This window comes from Babylonia areolata, chromosome 12 (assembly GCF_041734735.1).
Source record: "Babylonia areolata isolate BAREFJ2019XMU chromosome 12, ASM4173473v1, whole genome shotgun sequence".
Taxonomy (NCBI): Eukaryota; Metazoa; Mollusca; class Gastropoda; order Neogastropoda; family Buccinidae; genus Babylonia; species Babylonia areolata.
The window spans coordinates 29,279,032-29,299,892 of record NC_134887.1 but is presented as its reverse complement, the minus strand read 5'-3'; the positions used below and the strand labels follow the sequence as shown (position 1 = coordinate 29,299,892).

Below are 20,861 nucleotides of genomic sequence, written 5' to 3'. Positions count from 1 at the left end.
TCTTCGAATTGAAGTTGTACAACTAAAAGCCCCATAAACAATGCCTTCATAGCGCGGGTATATACCTACCTGTAGTAACTCAAAACTGAACTTTATTTTTTATCCCTGTGTTCTTTGCATCCAACGCAAAACCACAACACTTAGAAATATGTGTAAGGACAACAAAATAGGTCGCTGATGCGACACTCTCAACAATACCTTCTCTGAATAACTACTACTTTCTAACGAAGCGATTATATGATATACAAGTTACGGCAGTTCGTAAAATAAGTGTGTCATTACCATAAACTCTGTAGAGCTTTTTAGCAAGCATGTTCACCTTGCTGTTCTTCAACCGGAAACACTCTTCACATAAAGAAACACGACTTGATGAAAATTGCTGCATACATCAACAAACATGGCGGATCTGGCATTTGTTTGGATCCAACTCATTCTTCTGTTTGTCCGATATCCTCGTAAAAACGGACTTTGTGCAATATTTGTGATATACTCAATATGTTTCATACCCGCATTTGCATTGCCAGATAATTATTATGCCAACATAGAATTTTCCAAGCTTGCAAAACACCAATCAAAATCTCGTTCTACGCAACTGGACGGAGCTGTGATAGAGGGAAAGGATGTGGAATATGTGCAGACTTTCCGAGGTTCTTTTTCCAAAGTTGGAGCAGAGAAAGAGGCTGAAGGCAGAGTCCACTGGGTAAGTAGAGGAAATTTGTGCGACATGTTCACAGACGGTTTGAATTTCTGACAGGCGAATGCGTGAGCGACTTCTGTCATCCGTTGCCATGAAACTTTAGCAGACGACACAAAATCGAAAGTTATGTAAGAACTGATGCAGTTTTTTACTGAAAATATTAAAATGATGGTGTGAAGTTGGAATTTGAAATGATTAAGTATCAGCTAGAAATTAAGATTTGTTGGAATACACATTAAAACTAGGATGTCGCGGCTAGGAATGGTTGGCCATTCATTTTAATCCATTTTTGCACTGTCTCTTATTTCTTGAGCTCAAGAGTCCTCACAAGAGAAGGGGGTAGGTGGAGAAGAAACTTCAATATTGAAATGCCTGTTAGAATTACTTGTTTGTACACACACACACACGCACGCACGCACATGTGCACACACACGCATTACACAAATTGACACACCCACAGCAGAATTATCCACCACCACACTTTGCCATACACATGCACACACACTCTCTTTCTCTCTCTCTGTCTCTGTCTCTTACTCTCTCTCTCTCTTCCCCTCACACTCACTCACTCACTCACTCTCTCTCTCTCTCTCTCTCTCTCTCTCTCTCTCTCAGTTTGATCTGTATGTTAAATGTTGTGCATGATGGGGTTTTTTTTATGTGTGTCAGTGTACATAAATTACTAAATTACTATTAGACTTTACTTAAATGTCCATGCAGGGTTATGTTTGTAAGATATAATTTTTAGTGCTTTACATGTTTGCAATGCACAGCATCGTTGAGCATGATTTTACATAGAAAGGCACTACATGAATTAGATTATTATTATTATTATTATTATTATTATTGTTATCATCATCATCATCTTTATCATTATCATTATTTGAATAAGATTGTTATTATTATTATTATTATTATTGTTGTTGTTGATCTTGTTACTATTGTTGCTGTGGTTGTTATAATTGTTGTTGCTGTTGTTATTATTATTATTTGTTGTTGCTGTTGTAGTAGTACATGTATGTTGTTATTCATTATTGTAGTAATTATTATTGTTATTCTTATCACAGTACAGTACACTCTTTATTTTGCCCCACAGATATCCGGGGAGTGTGGGCAGGAGGACGAGCGAGGCTTTGCCCGCCTGCCTGCCGACTGGATCGGCGTCTTCCACTACAAAGGGTGGGGAGGTGGAGGGCAGAAGGAGAACGCCACATCAGACTGCCCTCATGTCCTGGACAGGGTGAGGGATGATAATAATAATGATAATGATAACCAGAGTTATAACCCACTCAACATCACTCGCCAGGCACTTGACTGGAACCCCCAAGGCAAACGCAAAGTTGGCAGACCCAGGCAGACTTGGAGAAGAAGTACGGACACTGAAGTGAAGGCAGCCGGAATGACGTGGGCCCAGATAAAGAGGATCGTCCCAAACCGTGTCCGTTGGAGGAGTGCTGTTGCGGCCCTTTGTTCCCGAGCGGAGCTATAGGCATAAGTCAGTCAGAGTTATAACAGTAATAATAAGGTTAAGTCCTGTGTTAGCCTCCTTAATTCAGGGACCTATTTTACCAGCAATTTTTTGTGCATATTAGATGAAACTGTATTACCATTGGTAAATGTTGTAACCCATCTTCAGTGGTTTTCGACTCGGTTATGAACATTATTTAACTCCGTTCTGATGCAGTATCAGCATCAGTAGCTCAAGGAGGTGTCATTGCGTTCGGTCAAATCCATATACGCTACACCACATCTGCGAAGCAGATGCCTGACCAGCAGCGTAACCCAACGCACTTTGTCAGGCCTTGAGAAAAAAAAATTTACTTTAAAAAAATAATAAATAAAATAAAATAAAATAAATAAATAAATTTAAAAAAAAAAAAAAGATAAATAGAATTATAGATGGATACATAAAAATACTACCACTAATAATAATAATATTTAAAAGGCGCAAAATTTTGATGCAAATTCAGTCACTGAACGATCCGTGCCACCATCTTGCACTTTCTGTGTTTTTGGTCCTGGAAACTGTGAAAATGGAAACAAAATTGAAAAAAATATGGTGGCTTAAGATGACTCAGGTTGGTTCATGTTCAAGTTGTAGGTCATTTCGATTCCACTTTCCAGCAAACCTAAAAAGAACTCTGGCACCACAGGGTTAAAGTTTGCTTCTAACAAGGTGCTCTCTGGGACAGAAAGGAAGAATATGTCCTGCACTAAAAAAAACAACTATGAAACTGCAATATAAAAATTAACATTTGTGTGTACATATTGCTGAAGGCCTACAGAAAATATTGAATTGAACACTAAGTTACACTTATACGACATAAAACACAATATTTGCTTATAGTGGATACTGATGAAGCTTATGTGTAATTGTTGATTGTATGACTGTTGTATAAGGCAAGGGTACACATACCCACCCCACTTTGCCCTCTACTGAAGTCATCATTTTGTGTGTGTGCGTGTCTGTGAGTAGATGTGTGTGTGTGTGTGAGCATGTGTGTGAGTGTGTAGGGTATTCTTGTGGTGTGTGTTTGTGTGTGTGTGTGTGTGTGTGTGTGTGTGTGTGTGTGTGTGTGTGTGTTCATACCAGCAGTTTATAGTATTGTCTTGGTGTATAGATACATGTATATGTTGTTGTTTTTCATGCGCAGAGGTATGTTGTTATGCACTATTATATATGTGTTGTTTTATGTAAGGTGCATGTCAGTACTATCTTTTATTATTATCATTACATGTTACGTACATTGGAAATATTATTTGCAGGTGAAGAAGGCCCTGGTGTTTGGAGCGTCTGCGATCATCATTCTGACGCTGAACCCTCACATTGTCAAAGAGGTGAGTCTCTGTTCATAAAAAAAAAACACACCAAGAAACAGTCATGTGTCTATAACCCAGCTGCCATGCTACATGGGTCATTCTGACGCTGAACCCTCACTTTGTCAAAGAGGTGAGTCTCTGTTCATAAAAAAAACACACCAAGAAACAGTCATGTGTCTGTAACCCAGCTGACGGGCGCAATAGCCGAGTGGTTAAAGCGTTGGACTGTCAGTCTGAGGGTCCCGGGTTCGAATCACGGTGATGGCGCCTGGTGGGTAAAGGGTGGAGATTTTTCCGATCTCCCAGGTCAACATATGTGCAGACCTGCTTAGTGCCTGAACCCCCTTCGTGTGTATATGCAAGCAGAAGATCAAATACGCACGTTAAAGATCCTGTAATCCATGTCAGCGTTCAGTGGGTTATGGAAACAAGAACATACCCAGCATGCACACCCCCGAAAACGGAGTATGGCTGCCTACATGGCGGGGTAAAAACGGTCATACACGTAAAAGCCCACTCGTGTGCATACGAGTCAACGCAGAAGAAGAAGAAGAATTAACCCAGCTGCCATGCTACATGGGTTTGTCAGGCATCTGTCCCTTCCCCAGCCCCTACATTTTTCTTTCTCTTTAAAGCGGATATGTTATTGTGTAGTTGTATACCAGTACAGTCAGAGGACAAAAATACACTCTTAACTCTTTCATTGCCATAGGTGACTTTAGTTGGCCAGACAGTTTACCACCACAGGCAACTTTAGTTGACATTGAGGGGGACCGTTTTTCATATTGTAACAAAAGCTTGACAGCTGCAGCCAAATTTCTTGTGCAACAGGAAATTGACTAACCCCCCCCCCCACCCCCCCAAACACACACACACACACCCCAACCCCCACCCCCACTCTTGACTGAGTTAAAGGTGAACAAGTCCACTGTGTTGTTTTGATAAGAACTGAATCATGTGACTGAGAGCGTTGAGTATAAAATATCAGCCTCTCGGAAGAGCTTTCCACTTAGAAGCTTGTCAGCGAAAGAATTAAGGCCTCCTTGAAGTCTTGCTCCTGACATTGACACTGCCACCTGGGAAAACCCTCACACAGGACAGCTCAGCATGACGCATCTCTATCCACAAAGGTTGTCAGACCTCCCAGGCATGGGCCATGGTTTCCTGCGGAGGCACTGTCCAGGAGGGAACTCTGCAAGTCATGAGCAGCCGGCAGACAAACTGATGTGTGTCATGACGGGCGCCATAGCCGAGTGGTTAAAGCGTTGGACTTTCAATCTGAGGGTCCCGGGTTCGAATCACGGTGACGGTGCCTGGTGGGTAAAGGGTGGAGATTTTTACGATTTCCCAGGTCAACATATGTGCAGACCTGCTAGTGCCTGAACCCCCTTCGTGTGTATATGCAAGCAGAAGATCAAATACGCACATTAAAGATCCTGTAATCCATGTCAGCATTCGGTGGGTTATGGAAACAGGAATATACCCAGCATGCACACCCCCGAAAGTGGAGTATGGCTGCCTACATGGCGGGGTAAAAACGGTCATACACGTAAAATTCCACTCGTGTGCATACGAGTGAACGTGGGAGTTGCAGCCCACGAACGCAGAAGAAGAAGATGTGTGTCATGCCTGTACATGTCTCCCCAACATGTGCCAGGATATTTCATGCCCGAGGTGGATCGATTCACCATCTTTGGACGCTCTGCGTGTCTGCCACACAGCAGAGATGCTGAGGTCGTCGAACATGATTGGCAAACAGCATACCAGTGCTACAGATCCGTTGGCACGTGAAGGGCTTAGGTGCCTCCTTGATAGAGAAAACTGGAACTGCGTGTTTGCTTTTTAATGAAGAATCAGCTGAAAATGTGTAGAAACGTAATATTGAGTTCCACCAGCGCAGATCTTTGCAGGGGATATTAACTCTTTCACCGCCATAGGCGACTTTAGTTGACTAGACAGTGCACCAACCCAAGCTGCTTCTTCTTCTTCTTCTGCGTTCACTCGTATGCACATGAGTGGGCTTTTACGTGTATGACCGTTTTTACCCCGCCATGTAGGCAGCCATACTCCGTTTTCGGGGGTGTGCATGCTGGGTATGTTCTTGTTTCCATAACCCACCGAACGCTGACATGGATTACAGGATCTTTAATAACATGCGTATTTGACACCACTACAAGCGACTTTTGTGGACGTCGAGGGGTCATGTTGATAAGACCATGCTTATCGCCTTTCTCTCCATAATTATTAGGTAAACAGGGATGAGTGCACTGGCTCTGTGGTGGTCTTGCTATTGTGTTTTGTAGCAATTTTATGTGGAAGGTGTGTGTGCGTTCATATATTAGTGTGCGTGTGTGTGCGTGTGTGTGCGTGTGTGTGTGAGCCTCTGTGAGTGTGTGGGGTTGGGGGGGACATGGGGTTGGGGTGAGGGTGTTAGTGTGTGAGTGTATGTGTGTGTGTATGTATGTATGTGTGTGTGTGAGTGTGTGGGGGTCAGGGGGGCGTGGGGGTGGGGAGTGAGGGTGTTAGTGTGTGTGTGTGGGAGTGTGTGTGTGGGAGTGTATGTGTGTGTGTGTGTATGTGTGTGTGTGTTTGTGTGTGAGTGAGCCTGCATGCTAGTGTGTGTTGGGGTGTGGGGGGTGGGGGATGTGAGGGTGTTTGCATGTTGGGGGTGGGGCGTGGGGATGTGTGATGAGCATGCATGAGCCACCAATGCTTTTTCTGATTTCTAAAGTTGTGGAGAGGCTGATTATTGAACGTCATTTTAGTACCCCTTGTGCATACCCGAGTTCTTCTATTTGAGGCCACTGAAGAGTCTTATGAGCCCTGAAGTCTTGATGGCTGTAACATGGAATGTGTGTGTGTGTGTGTGTGTGTGTGTGTGTGTGTGTGTGTGTGTGTGTGTGTGTGCCTGTTGACAGCTGGACATGACACAGCTGTTGGCGCAGCCGGTGGTGATGGTGGAGGAGAGCAGTAACATCACCGCCATTCTCTCCCTTCTCCTCAGGTTGTTGCTCTGTGTGTGTGTGTGTGTGTGTGTGTGTGTGTGTGTGTGTGTGTGTGTTTATCTAGGTGTGTGTGTGTGTGTGTGTGTGTGTTTATCTAGGTGTGTGTGTCTGTGTGTGTGTCTGTGTTCATGTGTATGTCTGTGTGTGTGTGTGTGTGTGTGTGTGTGTGTGTGTGTGGGTGGGTGGGTGTTCATGTGTGTGTGTGTGTGTATGTGTGTGTGTGTGTGTTTATCTAGGTGTATGTGTGTGCGCACAGTGGTCTGCATTAGTGTGCAAATATTTGTTTAACCTTTGCTGGCTGTTGCTTTTGACTACACATGGAAACTCATGCGGGTTGTCCATGACCCATACCTTTTAAAGAGAAAAAAACCTGTACATTCCTCCAAAGCTTGTGTGGGTCGTGCACGACCCATACTGGCTGTCGCTTTGACTACACACGGAAGCTCATGTGGGTCGTCCATGACCCATACCTTTTAATTTACGTGTCTGTGTGTATGTCTGTGTACACATGTGCATACGAAATGAGTGGGGAGAGGGGACACTTGCGTGTCAGTGTGCGCATATGAATGGCGTAGAGTTGATGTGCATTGAATGTGTGTGTGTGTGTGTGTGTGTGTGTGAGAGATCGGATTCTTTGAGTTTTTGTGGTCTGTTGTCTTGTTAAATATAATTCGTAAATAAATAATCAGGAAGCAAAAAAGAGTGAAGATGGCAGTTGTGGTCTTAAAAGTATCTGTGTGTGTCTGTGTGTGTGTGTGTGTGTGTGTGTGTGTGTGTGTGTGTGTGTGTGTGTGTGTGTGTGTGTGTTTGTGTGTGTATGTGTGTGTTGTGTGTGTGTTGTGTTGTGTGTGTGTGTGTGTGTGTGTGTATGACAATCAGGTTGTGCATATTTGTGTGTGCTTGTTTATGTGTGTGTGTAACAAAATAACCACAAAATCTTTTTTGTTTTTATTTTTTCAGCAAAGCCAAATTGAAGGCAAAAATGGTGAAGAAGGCTGTTCAGCAAGAGGTGTTGGTAAGTCATGGTTAATATAAAAGGATGAATTATATTGTATTGTATTATTATTATTATTAATTTTGTCATGACAGATTCCTCTGTGTGGAGTTCACATCGCTGTCCCCAGGGAGAGCGCATAGCTCCACAGTGCAGTGCCACCGCCCCCCCCACCCCCCCTGCCCCCCCCCCAAACTTTTTTTTCTTTTCTTCTTTTCTTTTTCTGTCTGCAAGTGTATTTGTTTGACTATCAAGGTGGATTTTTGATACAGAATTCAGCCAGGAACATTCCCTTTACGTGCGCTAAGTGCATGCTGCACACGGGACCTGGGTTTATCGTCTCATCCGAATGACTAGCATCCAGACCACCACTCAAGGTCTAGTGGAGGGGGAGAAAATTTCGGGGGCTGTGCCGTGATTCGAACCAGCGCGCTCAGATTCTCTCGCTTCCTAGGCAGACGCGTTACCTCTAGGCCATCACTCCACACATAGCAGATCGCAGTTCACAGCCTCCGTTTTGTGCTGAGCTGTTGCATAGTGGCAAACCTACGCTTTTGCGGGCACTGAAACAACAGAACAGGACATGCAGAACACCAGTGAAGTGACTCAGCAGCGGTGCAGGGTCTCCTCTGATGTGTGGCCTTAGAGCAGTCTCTGTGGACTGCCCCGTGGCTTCAGCACAATGAGACCTTATGTGGTCAGTGTGTGGGGCGGCTGTCAGTAGTAATAACAGCATTGAGGTAACAACATTTGAAACAAAATAGTCTCAAAGTCTGTGGCCTTTCATGCCCTGCTCTCATGGTGACCTCAGTTTCGATACCCCTCCAGCTTCCGTGCTTGGGGTGAGTCCTGTCAATGTCGTCAGTGTCGGCAGATTCATGTGGTGCTGTTGTTTGAGGGACGTGGTGGCGGTCTCCACTCTGGGAGGGACGCTTACTCAGCCTGGCTCCGCGACTAAGCCATTATTGTCGTTAGTAGGGGGCTTAGTAGGTGGTGTCCTAAGTACGTTAAAACAGAACAGGCACCACTGAACACCATCGAAGTGACTCAGCAGCAGTGCAGGGTCTCCTCTGGTGTGTGGCCTCCTGGCGACCTAACATCGATGGTTCCCTGTGGACCGCCGATGCTGGAACTGCGACGGATGAACCTGGGTGTGGCCGTGTATGGGGGAATCTAAATGAGCAGCATGGGAGTAATGCCACTGAAATGGTGCAGATGATGGGGCAGCAAAAAACAACAAAAACAAACAGAAAAAAACCAAAACAAAACAAAAAAACATTTGAAATTGCAGAAGATGGGGTAGCCCCCCCCCCCCCCCCCAACCATCACCCCCACCCTCCCCCATCCCCCTTAAACAAGTGGTGGGGAGGGGGAAAAGAAAAATAATCCACCATTAAACAATGCAGTCTGAGCCATGTGCCGTTGTGGGTTGTTTTTTTTTTTTTTTTTTTTCAGCATGTGCCACAGCTGACAATGTGGTCCACATGTGGCCGCAGTGCTGGCAAGAGTTACGGTTACTACGATGGAGTTGTGTGCCTTGGCCAGAGGGCACCCACCAAGGAGGGCAAGGTACAGTGACAAGAGTTGCTCTTTTTATTTTCTATTTTTTCATTTTGTTCATAGTAGTATCAAAAGAGAAAAAAATCCAATCTTATGGTGACATTTACATAGTTTTTCTCACAACTCACTTAGACTTAGATTTTTTTTTTATGCTTTTTTTTTTTTTTTCATGTGTGTGTGTGTGTGTGTGTGTGTGTGTGTGGCTTTGAAGTAGCTTTTATCCTTTTGGGGATGATAATTTAAGTGGACAGGCTGACGTCCTTAGCACTGCCTGGTTTTACATGCCTTTAGGAGCTTATGACTTGAACTGTGTTTTTTATAGGGTTTTTGTTTTATTGTTCCAGACGTGGCAAAGTTTTGTATTTAACATGATTTGAATTTTTATTAAGTTGCGCAGTCCTGATAAGGCCCTGTGTTGTCATTGGCTGGACTGTTGTAAGTGGCGATGCCAGATGTTGAAGTGTGCGATGCAATGGCAGGTGGATGGACCCTGGGGTGTTCTGGAACATGTACTACCTGATCGTGCTGCTGCTGATGCTTTCATTTGTGGTGAAGACATGCATGTGATGATGTCTTCTTCTTCTTCTTCGTTCATGGGCTGCAGCTCCCACGTTCACTTGCATGTACACGAGTGGGCTTTTACATGTATGACCATTTTTACCCTGCCATGAAGGCAGCCATACTCCGTTTTTGGGGTGTGCATGCTGGGTATGTTTTTGTTTCCAAAACCCTCCAAACACTGACATGGATAACAAGATCTTTAACGTGCCTATTTGATTTTCTGCTTGCGTGTACACTCGAAGGGAGTTCAGGCACAAGCAGGTCTGCACATATGTTGATCTGGGAGATCGGAAAAATTTCCACCCTTTACCCACGAGATTTGAACTCGGGACCCTCAGATTGAAAGTCCAACGCTTTAACCACTCGGCTATTGTGCCCGTCCAAGTGATGATGTCAGATGTCAAAGTGTGTGATGGCAGGTGGACCCAGGGGTGTTCTGGAACACGTACTACCTGATCGTGTTGCTGCTGATGCTGTCGTTCGTGGTGAAGGCGCGCATGAGGAACGGGGAGTGGGGGCCCGCTGACCAAGAGCTGGAGGTAGGTCACTCCGCTCTGGTGTCTGTGTGTGTTTATTTGTGTGTGTCAGTCGTGTTCGACTATGACCATGAGAACAACAGAGGGGCTAACAGCTGTCCTGACCATCTGAGCTAGAATTTTTTTTATATTATAGTGGAGAGTGTCCTGCCCAAGCCACATCCTGACTCTCTCGGCCAAGAGGGTTTTAGGACAGTTGGTGTTGGAGATTGTTCCCAAAGGCCAAATAGCCCCCAAGTCTGCAGCACTTAGAGCCAGTGCAATTTTGCCTCCTAGTTTGAGAGCCATAGTCCTTCACAAAAGACTATACTGTAAATGATTTCCCGTTCCATTGGAGAAATTGATAATACAGCTGTCACTTTGCTGTTGGCCCAACTGTTAACTTATGTCAATCTGTGATATAATTTGTGTGTTTACTGATGGTGAAAAGACATTTACATTGTGTTGTGAGTGAGTTTATTGATGTAAAAAATTTTTCTATTATTAGCACTCCATGTCTGTAATGGGACTGGGGCATTGTTTAAAAAAGGTCACGCCGCTGTAGTTGTAATTCATTTATGTTTGTTACTGAGGTAAAAAGACATTTTGTTTTATGAGCATTCCACGTGTAATGGGTCCTGGCTACTGTTTTAAGTTAGGACCAACAGATGTTGAGGCACATAAAAAAAAAACTCGGCCACTGGACTTGTCCTCAGAGAGAAAAGATCTGAGCACATCACCCCTATCTCACAATCTCTTCACTGGCTCCCTGTCTCACACAGAATAGAGTACAAGATCAGCACTCTCTATTGTAAATGCATGAACTGTTCTGCCCCTTCCTACCTTTGTGACTGCCTTCACGTCTACGCGTCCATCTCACTCTCTGCAAGTGGCATTGGACCCACTCTGTTTATATATATTCATTGCTGGATTCAGACACTCATCAATCGGTTGCCACTTGTTTTCTGTCAAATTCCTGCTCCCAGCTCTTTCAAGTCTAACTGGAAACCTACATCTTTCCAAAATAGCTGCTCCATACCCTTCTCCTGTTTTTTTTTTTTTTTTTTTTTTTTTTTCCTTCTGTAGTGTTTCTCCAGCCTTCTTTCTACATGTCTTTATAAGTGTTGTCTTTTATTTCTCTTTGTTTCAGAGTTATGCATGTGTGTGAAGTTGATTAACAAATAGTAAAGAGTGGGAACTCTCTCCATTCACATGTGCATGTCAAATGATCGGTATAAGGACATGCCCGGTGCTTCCTTTTTTTGAGGAAGTGTCTGGGTTTGTTCCAGTGTGCCTTTTATTTACCTGTGTGCTAGCTGAATCGGTAGCGTAAGCAGCACTGACTTGAAGTTGTGTACCTTGTGAATGGAGAGAGTTACCACTCTTTACTGTTTGTTAATGATTTTCATCTCCTGGCCTCATTCTTTGTTAATTTCCTGTGTGAAAGTTGGATGTGAAACTCTTTGTTTCTGCACACAAGAATCAGCACAGTATAATACAAGTATAGATATTGTTATTATTATGTATACTGCATTGTTTTATGATCAGCCGTGTCTGACTGTGACCATAAGGACAGCAGAGGAGGCAACTGCTGTCCTGACTGTCTTGGATTGATTTTTATTACAGTGGAGAGTGCCTTGCCCAAGTTACATCCCCACTCTCCAGGCAACGACAGCTTTAGGACATTTAAGATTGAGGATGGTTCCCCAGAGGCCAGCTAGCCCCCCAAGGCTGCATGCAGCACTAAGAGCCGGTGCAGTCTTGCCTTTTAGATTGAGAGTCATAGTATTGCAAACTTAAAAACGCATCTTTAAGATCCACTGGCCAGACAAAGTTGGAAACAAAGAACTGTGGCAAAGAGGGGGACAGGAACCTGTGGAGAAACAGATCCTGAGACGGAAGTGGGGATGGATTGGCCATACCTTGAGGACATCACCATCCAGCACTACACGCCAGGCCCTGACCTGAAACCCCTAGGGGAGAAGGAAGAGAGGACAGCCAAAGAACAGCTGATGGCAGGACATTGAAGCAGAACTGAAGAGGCTGGGATCCATCTGGAGGAACGTTCTTCTTCTTCAGCGTTCCTGGGCCATGTTCAGATGGTCAGTCCAGAGTAAAGCACAAAGTCCACAGTCCGCTGGAGCTCTGTAGCCATTCCCCACAACTTATCCTGGAGCGCTGCTGGACTGGGCCAGATCTGGTGTCTCAGCTCTTTGTGTAGAGGGCAGTCTTGCAGGACATGGGCTGATCTGGTGTCTCAGCTCTTTGTGTAGAGGGCAGTCTTGCAGGACATGGGCTGATCTGGTGTCTCAGCTCTTTGTGTAGAGGGCAGTCTTGCAGGACATGGGCTGATCTGGTGTCTCAGCTCTTTGTGTAGAGGGCAGTCTAGCAGGACATGGGCTGATCTGGTGTCTCAGCTCTTTGTGTAGAGGGCAGTCTTGCAGGACATGGGCTGATCTAGTGTCTCAGCTCTTTGTGTAGAGGGCAGTCTTGCAGGACATGGGCTGATCTGGTGTCTCAGCTCTTTGTGTAGAGGGCAGTCTAGCAGGACATGGGCTGATCTGGTGTTTCAGCTCTTTGTGTAGAGGGCAGTCTAGCAGGACATGGGCTGGGGTTTGAGGAGCGATATCACACGGACATTGGTCTGTGTGGGAAATTTTTAGTTTGTGAGATGGGAGAGGACCTGGCAGTGGCCTGTGCACAGTCTGAGAATGTGCTGGAGGGATGCAAAAAAGGACAGCCCAGACTCAAGTTCGGTGGAGAAACGTCGTTGATAGCCAATGCCCCACTGGGAGCGAAGGGCCTTAGTAAGTAAGTATTGTACGACTGTTCATTCACTGGTTAAGGAGGTCAGCGTGGTGTTGTCAGGCAATCCTGCCTCTTAGCTTGAGAGTCATAGTCCTGCACTGTATTGTACAACTGTTCATTCAGTGAATAAGGAGTTCAGCGTGGTGTTGTCAGGTGTCCTTGCGTCGGTTGGCGTACCGCACCCTGGCCGTGATGCAGACCCACAAGTACCGCAGTCTGATGGACCGGGGACAGGACACCTGTGCCATCTGCCTGGACCAGTTCTTCCCCAAACAGGTAGGGTTGACTTGTTTGAACATTCACTTGTTTGAACACACACCTGTCATCACCCACACACAGGTAGGTCTAACTTGTTTGAACACACACCTGTTGTCATCAGCCCCACACAGGTAGGTCTAACTTGTTTGAACACAACACACACCTGTCATCATCCCCACACAGGTAGGTCTAACTTGTTTGAACACACACCTGTTGTCATCATCCCCACACAGGTAGGTCTGACTTGTTTGAACACAACACACACCTGTTGTCATCATCCCTACACAGGTAGGTCTAACTTGTTTGAACACACACCTGTTGTCATCATCCCCACACAAGTAGGTCTGACTTGTTTGAACACACACCTGTTGTCATCATCCCCACACAGGTAGGTCTGACTTGTTTGAACTCAACACACACCTGTTGTCATCAGCCCCACACAGGTAGGTCTAACTTGTTTCAACACACACCTGTTGTCATCAGCCCCACACAGGTAGGTCTAACTTGTTTGAACACAACACACACCTGTTGTCATCATCCCCACACAGGTAGGTCTAACTTGTTTGAACACAACACACACCTGTTGTCATCATACCCACACAGGTAGGTCTAACTTGTTTGAACACAACACACACCTGTTGTCATCATCCCCACACAGGTAGGTCTAACTTGTTTGAACACACACCTGTTGTCATGGATCAGTTCTTGCCCGAAACGGGTAGGACTGACCTGTTTGAACACACACCTGTCATCATGGATCAGTTCTTTCCTGAACAGGTAGGTCTAACTTGTTTTAACACACACCTGTCATTATGGATCTGTTCTAACCCTTAAACAGGTAGGTCTAACTTGTTTTAACACACACCTGTCATTATGGATCAGTTCTTTCGTGAACAGGTAGGTCTAACTTGTTTTAACACACACCTGTCATCATGGATCAGTTCTTTCGTGAACAGGTAGGTCTAACTTGTTTTAACACACACCTGTCATTATGGATCTGTTCTAACCCTTAAACAGGTAGGTCTAACTTGTTTTAACACACACCTGTCATCATGGATCAGTTCTTTTGTGAACAGGTAGGTCTAACTTGTTTTAACACACACCTGTCATTATGGATCAGTTCTTTCCTGAACAGGTAGGTCTAACTTGTTTTAACACACACCTGTCATCATGGATCAGTTCTTTCGTGAACAGGTAGGTCTAACTTGTTTTAACACACACCTGTCATTATGGATCAGTTCTTCCCCAGGTAGGTATCACCTGATCGATACACACATCTTTAGTCATGCATCAGGTCTTCCCCTGAACAATTAGGTCTCAGCCACACACCTGTCTTCATGAATCAGCTCTTTCCTGAACAGGTAGGCTTAACCTGTCCAACCGCACACCCGTCATTGTGGATAAGTTCTTCCCCAAACAGGTGAGCCTCACCCTGTAAGATGACTCAATGTGTTCATTTTCCTTTCAGAAAAGTATAGGTTAAATAAAATATTACTTTCTTTTAGTAATTTGCATGCTAAAATGCATTACCATCCGAGACCAAATCATCCCATGGCAAAAAGTTGTCACTGAGCATAAAATCCCCCCTGTGGGGATGCCGGGGGTCTTTCAGTGTAACTAGCATCCCCGCCTTCTGGAAATTCTGTGCTAGAAATTTCCTCTTTTCTATCACTCTCTTTGTTTCTGCCTTTTTTCTATCTTCACTGTTGTCTCCTTTTTTCTGCCTTCCCAGTCCATTCCCCTTTCTTTTTTCAAGTAAGCCTTGACACTTTTTTTTTTCTCTTTTCCGCAGTCTGTGATGTACTATCTGTGCTGTTTTGCTCTGGCAACTAGGTAGTGAGATGTAAACACTGGGATGGACACTAGCTGCCCATTCTGCAGAGTTATTTGCCTTTATGGCCTTTTTTTAATGTATTTTTTGTTTGGTTTTGAAGTTCTGTTTTTTTTCCTTTTTTGACTCACTTGTGTAAACAAAGTGAGTCTATGTTTTAACCCGGTGTTCAGTTGTCTGTGTGTGTGTGTGTGTGTGTATGTGTGTGTCTGTGTGTCCGTGGTAAACTTTAACATTGACATTTTCTCTGCAAATACTTTGTCAGTTGACACCAAATTAGGCATGAAAATAGGAAAAATTCAGTTCTTTCCAGTCATCTTGTTTAAAACAATATTGCACCTTTGGGATGGGCACAAAAAAACAAAAAAAAATGAAGCCTCATTATATGCAAACTGCATTTACTGTTATATTTATATTTTTTGTATTCTCTAAACTTGGCACTTTGATCTGATACTCTGACCCAACAACAAGAGCAGTCATTATTATCATTTTTTGTTCAAATAGGAACTTCTTTTGCTAAGCATGGAAGTTTTATTTATTTTGCAAACGTTTTGGTGCGGATAGTAAAAAAGGGAAATTACTCTGTAATTAACGCTAGGGGACTTAATTTGCTTTACACTGATCTTTCTCATCTTAAACATTACATTTTGAAATTATACTCAATACATAAAAAGCTTGGATTTTTTAAAAAAGTGTATCACAAGTGAGTTTTGAAGGCCTTGCCTCTCTTGTTTATGATATTTTGTAATCTGGGAATGGCTGGTGACCTCAGCATGGCCCAGTCTTATTTGCCATAAGGAGCTTCTTCTTCTTCTTCTTTGTTCGTGGGCTGCAACTCCCACATTCACTCGTATATACGCGAGTGGGCTTTTATGTGTATGACCGTTTTTTTTTACCCCACCATGTAGGCAGCCATACTCCGCTTTCGGGGGTTGCCATAAGGAGCGAAATGGTTGGGATATGTCATGAACTGTGTTTTGTTGGTTTGTCTTGGTGGGTTTTTTTTTTTTTTTGTAGATGTGACAGTTTTGTGTTGACGTGGTTGAGCATTTCTATGGTTTGACAGTCCTGATAATTATGGCCCTGTGCGGTCAGGCTGGACTAGAAGCAAGAAGAACAGGAACAGAACGAGCATAAAACAGGCCTTGCACTGAAAGGGTTATTAGATGCCAGCGTGGTGGTGGTGTTGCAGAAGCTGCGAGTGCTCCCTTGCCAGCACCAGTACCACACTCGCTGCGTGGACCCCTGGCTGGTCAGCAACAGGACCTGTCCCCTGTGTAAACTCAACTTCATCGGTCAGTCCTTCTTCCTTTGCCTGTTTCTGTTGGATACTTATCATCATGATGCTATGGATGCTTATATAGTGCCCATCCTCGGTCGGAGACCTTCTTCTCTTCTTCTTCTTCTGCGTTCACTCGTATGCACACGAGTGGGCTTTTACGTGTATGACCGTTTTTACCCCACCATGTAGGCAGCCATACTCCGTTTTCGGGGGTGTGCATGCTGGGTATGTTCTTGTTTCCATAACCCACCAAACGCTGACATGGATTACAGGATCTTTAACGTGCGTATTTGATGTTCTGCTTGCATATACACACGAAGGGGGTTCAGGCACTAGTCTGCACATATGTTGACCTGGGAGATCGTAAAAATCTCCACCCTTTACCCACCAGGCGCCGTCACCGTGATTCGAACCCGGGACCCTCAGATTGACAGTCCAACGCTTTAACCACTCAGCTATTGCGCCCGTCAGTCGGAGACCAAGCTCTGAGTGCTTTACAAACACGGAGTCATTTGCACAACAGGTTTGCCTACCTGGGTGGAGCCGACTGACAGCTGTCACTGGGCGCTCGTTCATTTGTTTCCTGTATCATTCAGTCAGGTTTCAGTTGCGCTCATATACACACATATATGGAGTGATGGCCTAGAGGTAACGCGTCCGCCTATGAAGCGAGAGAATCTGAGTGCACAGGTTCGAATCACGGCTCAGCCGCCGATATTTTCTTCCCCTCCACTAGACCGGGAGTGGTGGTCTGGACGCTAGTCATTCGGATGAGATGATAAACCGAGGTCAGGTGTGCAGCATGCACTTAGCGCATGTAAAAGAACACACGGCAACAAAAGGGTTGTTCCTGGCAAAATTCTGTAGAAAAATCCACTTCGATAGTAAAAACAAATAAAATTGCATACAGGAAAAAATACAAAAAAATTGGTGGCACTGTAGTATAGCGATGCGCTTTCCCTGGGGAGAGCAGCCTGAATTTCACACAGAGAAATCTGTTGTGATAAAAAGAAATACAAATACAACAAATATAGACATGTAACATTTCACTTGCATGATTGTTTTGTTTATGTACCTCACCATCTAGGCACTGACAGGGTTTAAAGTTGCCATGCCGTGTCCTCTAGGATTAATAAAGATGTATGCAGGAGTGGTTGCCTAGTTGTAACGTGTCTGCTGAGGACAACAAAAGAACCAGAGAATCTGAGGGTGCTGGTTCAAATCCCACATTCGCCAGAATTTTCTCCCCCTCCACTAACCTGTGAGTGGTGGTGAGGACGTTAGTCATTTGGATGAGATGATGAACCAGTGTGCAGCAAGCACATGTGTGTGTGTGTGTGTGTGTGTGTGTGAGGAAGATGAGTTGGGAGGTGTGTGTGTGTGTGTGTGTGTGTGTGTGTGTGAGAGAGAGAGGAAGATGAGTTGGGAGGTGCGTGTGTGTGTTACAAGTAATGTCTCTTTTTTTCTTAAAATGGTATTTTTAGTGAGTCTGTACATTGAAGAATTTTTAAAATCTATGTATTTCAGCCAGGTTTGCATCAGTTTGACATGGTAAATTTATTCAACCTAACTGGGAGTTTATTGCAACCCCCCCCACCCCCCCTGCCCATCCCCCTCCCCCTTCGTGCTCACATGTATTGTTAATTAAACGCGTTGAGAATTGCAGGATGAATACAAGAGAACAGCGCATCATGATTGTGAAAATGAATTGTTTTTTGTCAGTTTTTGTGAAATAGCAGATGTGTCTTATGGTGTGCACGAGTATAATACAAACTCCCCGTATTCCTGCACCTTCTTCGTGCCCACATGTATCGTTAATTAAATGTGTTGAGAATTGCAGGGTGAGTACAACAGAAGAAACAGCACACTTTACTGTAAAAAGAATATGTCTTCTTCTTCTTCTTCTTCTTCGTTCATGGGCTGCAACTCCCACGTTCACTCGTATGCACACGAGTGGGCTTTTACGTGTATGACCGTTTTTACCCCGCCTTGTAGGCAGCCATACTCTGCTTTCGGGGGCGTGAATGCTGGGTATGTTCTTGTTTCCATAACCCACCGAATGCTGACATGGATTACAGGATCTTTAACGTGCGTATTTGATGTTCTGCTTGCGTCTACACACGAAGGGGGTCCAGGCACTAGCAGGTCTGCACATATGTTGACCTGGGAGATCATAAAAATCTCCACCCTTTACCCACCAGGCGCTGTCACCGTGATTCGAACCCGGGACCCTTAGATTGACAGTCCAACGCTTTAACCACTCGGCTATTGCGCCCGTCAGAGAATATGTTATTTGTCAGTTTTTTTGTTTGTGAAACAGCGGATGTGTGTGATGGTGTGCAGACCAGATGGATGAGGAAGAAGACTCTTCAGAAGGGAACGGAGACCTGGACGCTTGATCTCACGGGGAGAGATGATTGATCGGTTTTCCCCCCCCCCCCAACTGCCCTCGTCGACGATGTCTTCTTCTCTCTCCATTGTATATTTCATTTGTCTGTGTTACTGATTGGCTCTGCTTGTGGATTTCCATTTCATATGACGGGGGATGTGTGTGTGTGTGTGTGTGTGTGTGTGTGTGAAGAGCATGCGAGTACAGTTTTGTCTGCCTTTGAATTTCTCTCTTATATGAAGGGAGGTTCAGTGTGTGTTTGTGTTTGAATTTTTCTCTTATATGAAGGGAGGTTCAGTGTGTGTGTGTGTGTGTGTGTGTGTGTGTATGTGAGAGAGAGAGAGAGAGAGAGAATGTGGGAGTGTGTGTGTGTATGAAGAGCATGTGAGCGAGTATCATTTATACATACATATTCTTCAGCATTTATGTCAAATTTGTGTGCGTTTCAGTTCACACATATATACTGATGTATATTATCATCGTTAAATGTACAATTCTGTAATTTCAGCCGCAGGAATTGATACACGTCTTGAGTTCTTCCTTACTCTGGTGCTTGAACCTTCATCCTCCCCCACTTCAAATCCGAGTTGTAAAGAAAGAAAGAAAAAAAAATCCATACTGTCAACAAAAGAAATGAATGTTGTGTCCATGAAGAACAGTTACCTTTGTCTGTTATTATATTTTTGTGTGTATTGCGATTTCAAAATAAATATACATTGTTTGTTTTCCAGTATATTTAAGTGTCTAACATCCACCTATTAATTAACCAGACGTAAGTCCGTGTGGGTTGTGTTTTTAAAATAATCATTTCAGAATACATGAACTGGTACACAATGCGGGTGATATCCACAGTTGAATCCATATTGAGGTCAGTCAAGGTCATATTGAGGTCAGTGAAAGTGAAATTGAGGTCAGTGAAGGCTGTATCAAGGTCAGTGAAGGTCATACGAGGACACACCAACATCGCTCCACCCTTTGGCCATTCTGGATAAACAGCAGTAATTAACATCATTACCGAAGCTCTCTCAGGTCTGTCAGCTCGCTGTCCAGCATTTTCTACTCAGTTGTCTTCCTGTGTGGTGATGGTTTGAACCGTATGATTTTGCTGTTTTTGTTGTTGTTGCAAACTTGCCAGTCTTGAGACAGGAGACGCAAATGGTGCTTTGCGGTCAAGTTAATTAATGGTAATGTGCCCAAGCTAGAAAGCGAGTGTTCATGGGTTTGAGCCCAGTATATGGACTGAGATTTTTGCTCTCCCTGCCTCCTCCACTAGACTTCCAAGTGGTGGTCTGGGTGCCAGTCTTTCGTGTGAGACGATGAACAGAGGTTCTGTGTGTGTGGCATTGCTGCATGCACTTATCTTCTTCTTCTTCTGCGTTCACTCGTATGTACACGAGTGGGCTTTTACGTGTATGACCGTTTTTACCCCGCCATGTAGGCAGTCATACTCCGTTTTGGGGGGTGTGCATGCTGGGTATGTTCTTGTTTCCACAACCCATTGAACGCTGACATGGATTACAGGATCTTTAACGTGCGTATTTGATGTTCTGCTTGCATATACACACGAAGGGAGTTCAGGCACTAGCAGGTCTGCACATATGTTGACCTGGGAGATCGGAAAAATCTCCACCCTTTACCCACCAGGCGCCGTCACCGTGATTCGAACCCGGGACCCTCAGATTGACAGTCCAACGCTTTAACCACTCGGTATTGCACCCGTCGCTGCATGCACTTAAAACAACCCAGAACTTGGCAAAATTGTGTGGAAAAACTCCACTTTGATAGAAAAGTATACGCACTTGCAGGACAGTTGTAGATGGAAATAAATGATGGGTTGCAGTGCACTGAGGTGACACACCCACCATCCCTCCCCAGGGAGACCAGCCCCGAATTTCATGCAAGGGAGTCTGTTGTGACAGAAAAAAATACTACAGTACTTGCTGTTAATATCATGCTGTGTGGGCTGTATTCATTATTTACGGGTTTTTTTTTGTTTTTACTGGTGGGGATGGGAGGTGCATTTTGGGACATTTTATGTCGCGTGAAAAACATCCTTTATATTTGTGATACAATTATTGTGTTTGCTTTGGTGATAGAATTTATTTGTGATTTATATTTCTCCTGTTTTTGTAATTATTTGT

General features: G+C 44.3%; 1 protein-coding gene across 1 annotated transcript; it reads left to right on the top strand.

The window, feature by feature from the left end:
* Positions 1 to 382: 382 nt before the first annotated feature.
* Positions 383 to 20,195, top strand: LOC143288509 (RING finger protein 215-like). Its single transcript, XM_076597086.1, has 10 exons — positions 383 to 700; positions 1,794 to 1,937; positions 3,464 to 3,535; positions 6,436 to 6,521; positions 7,483 to 7,537; positions 8,972 to 9,085; positions 10,057 to 10,176; positions 13,114 to 13,236; positions 16,242 to 16,344; positions 18,675 to 20,195. The coding sequence occupies exons 1-10, from the start codon at positions 398 to 400 to the stop codon at positions 18,728 to 18,730; spliced, it is 1,176 nt and encodes a 391-aa protein (XP_076453201.1). The 5' UTR covers positions 383 to 397; the 3' UTR covers positions 18,731 to 20,195.
* The last annotated feature ends 666 nt before the right edge of the window (positions 20,196 to 20,861 follow it).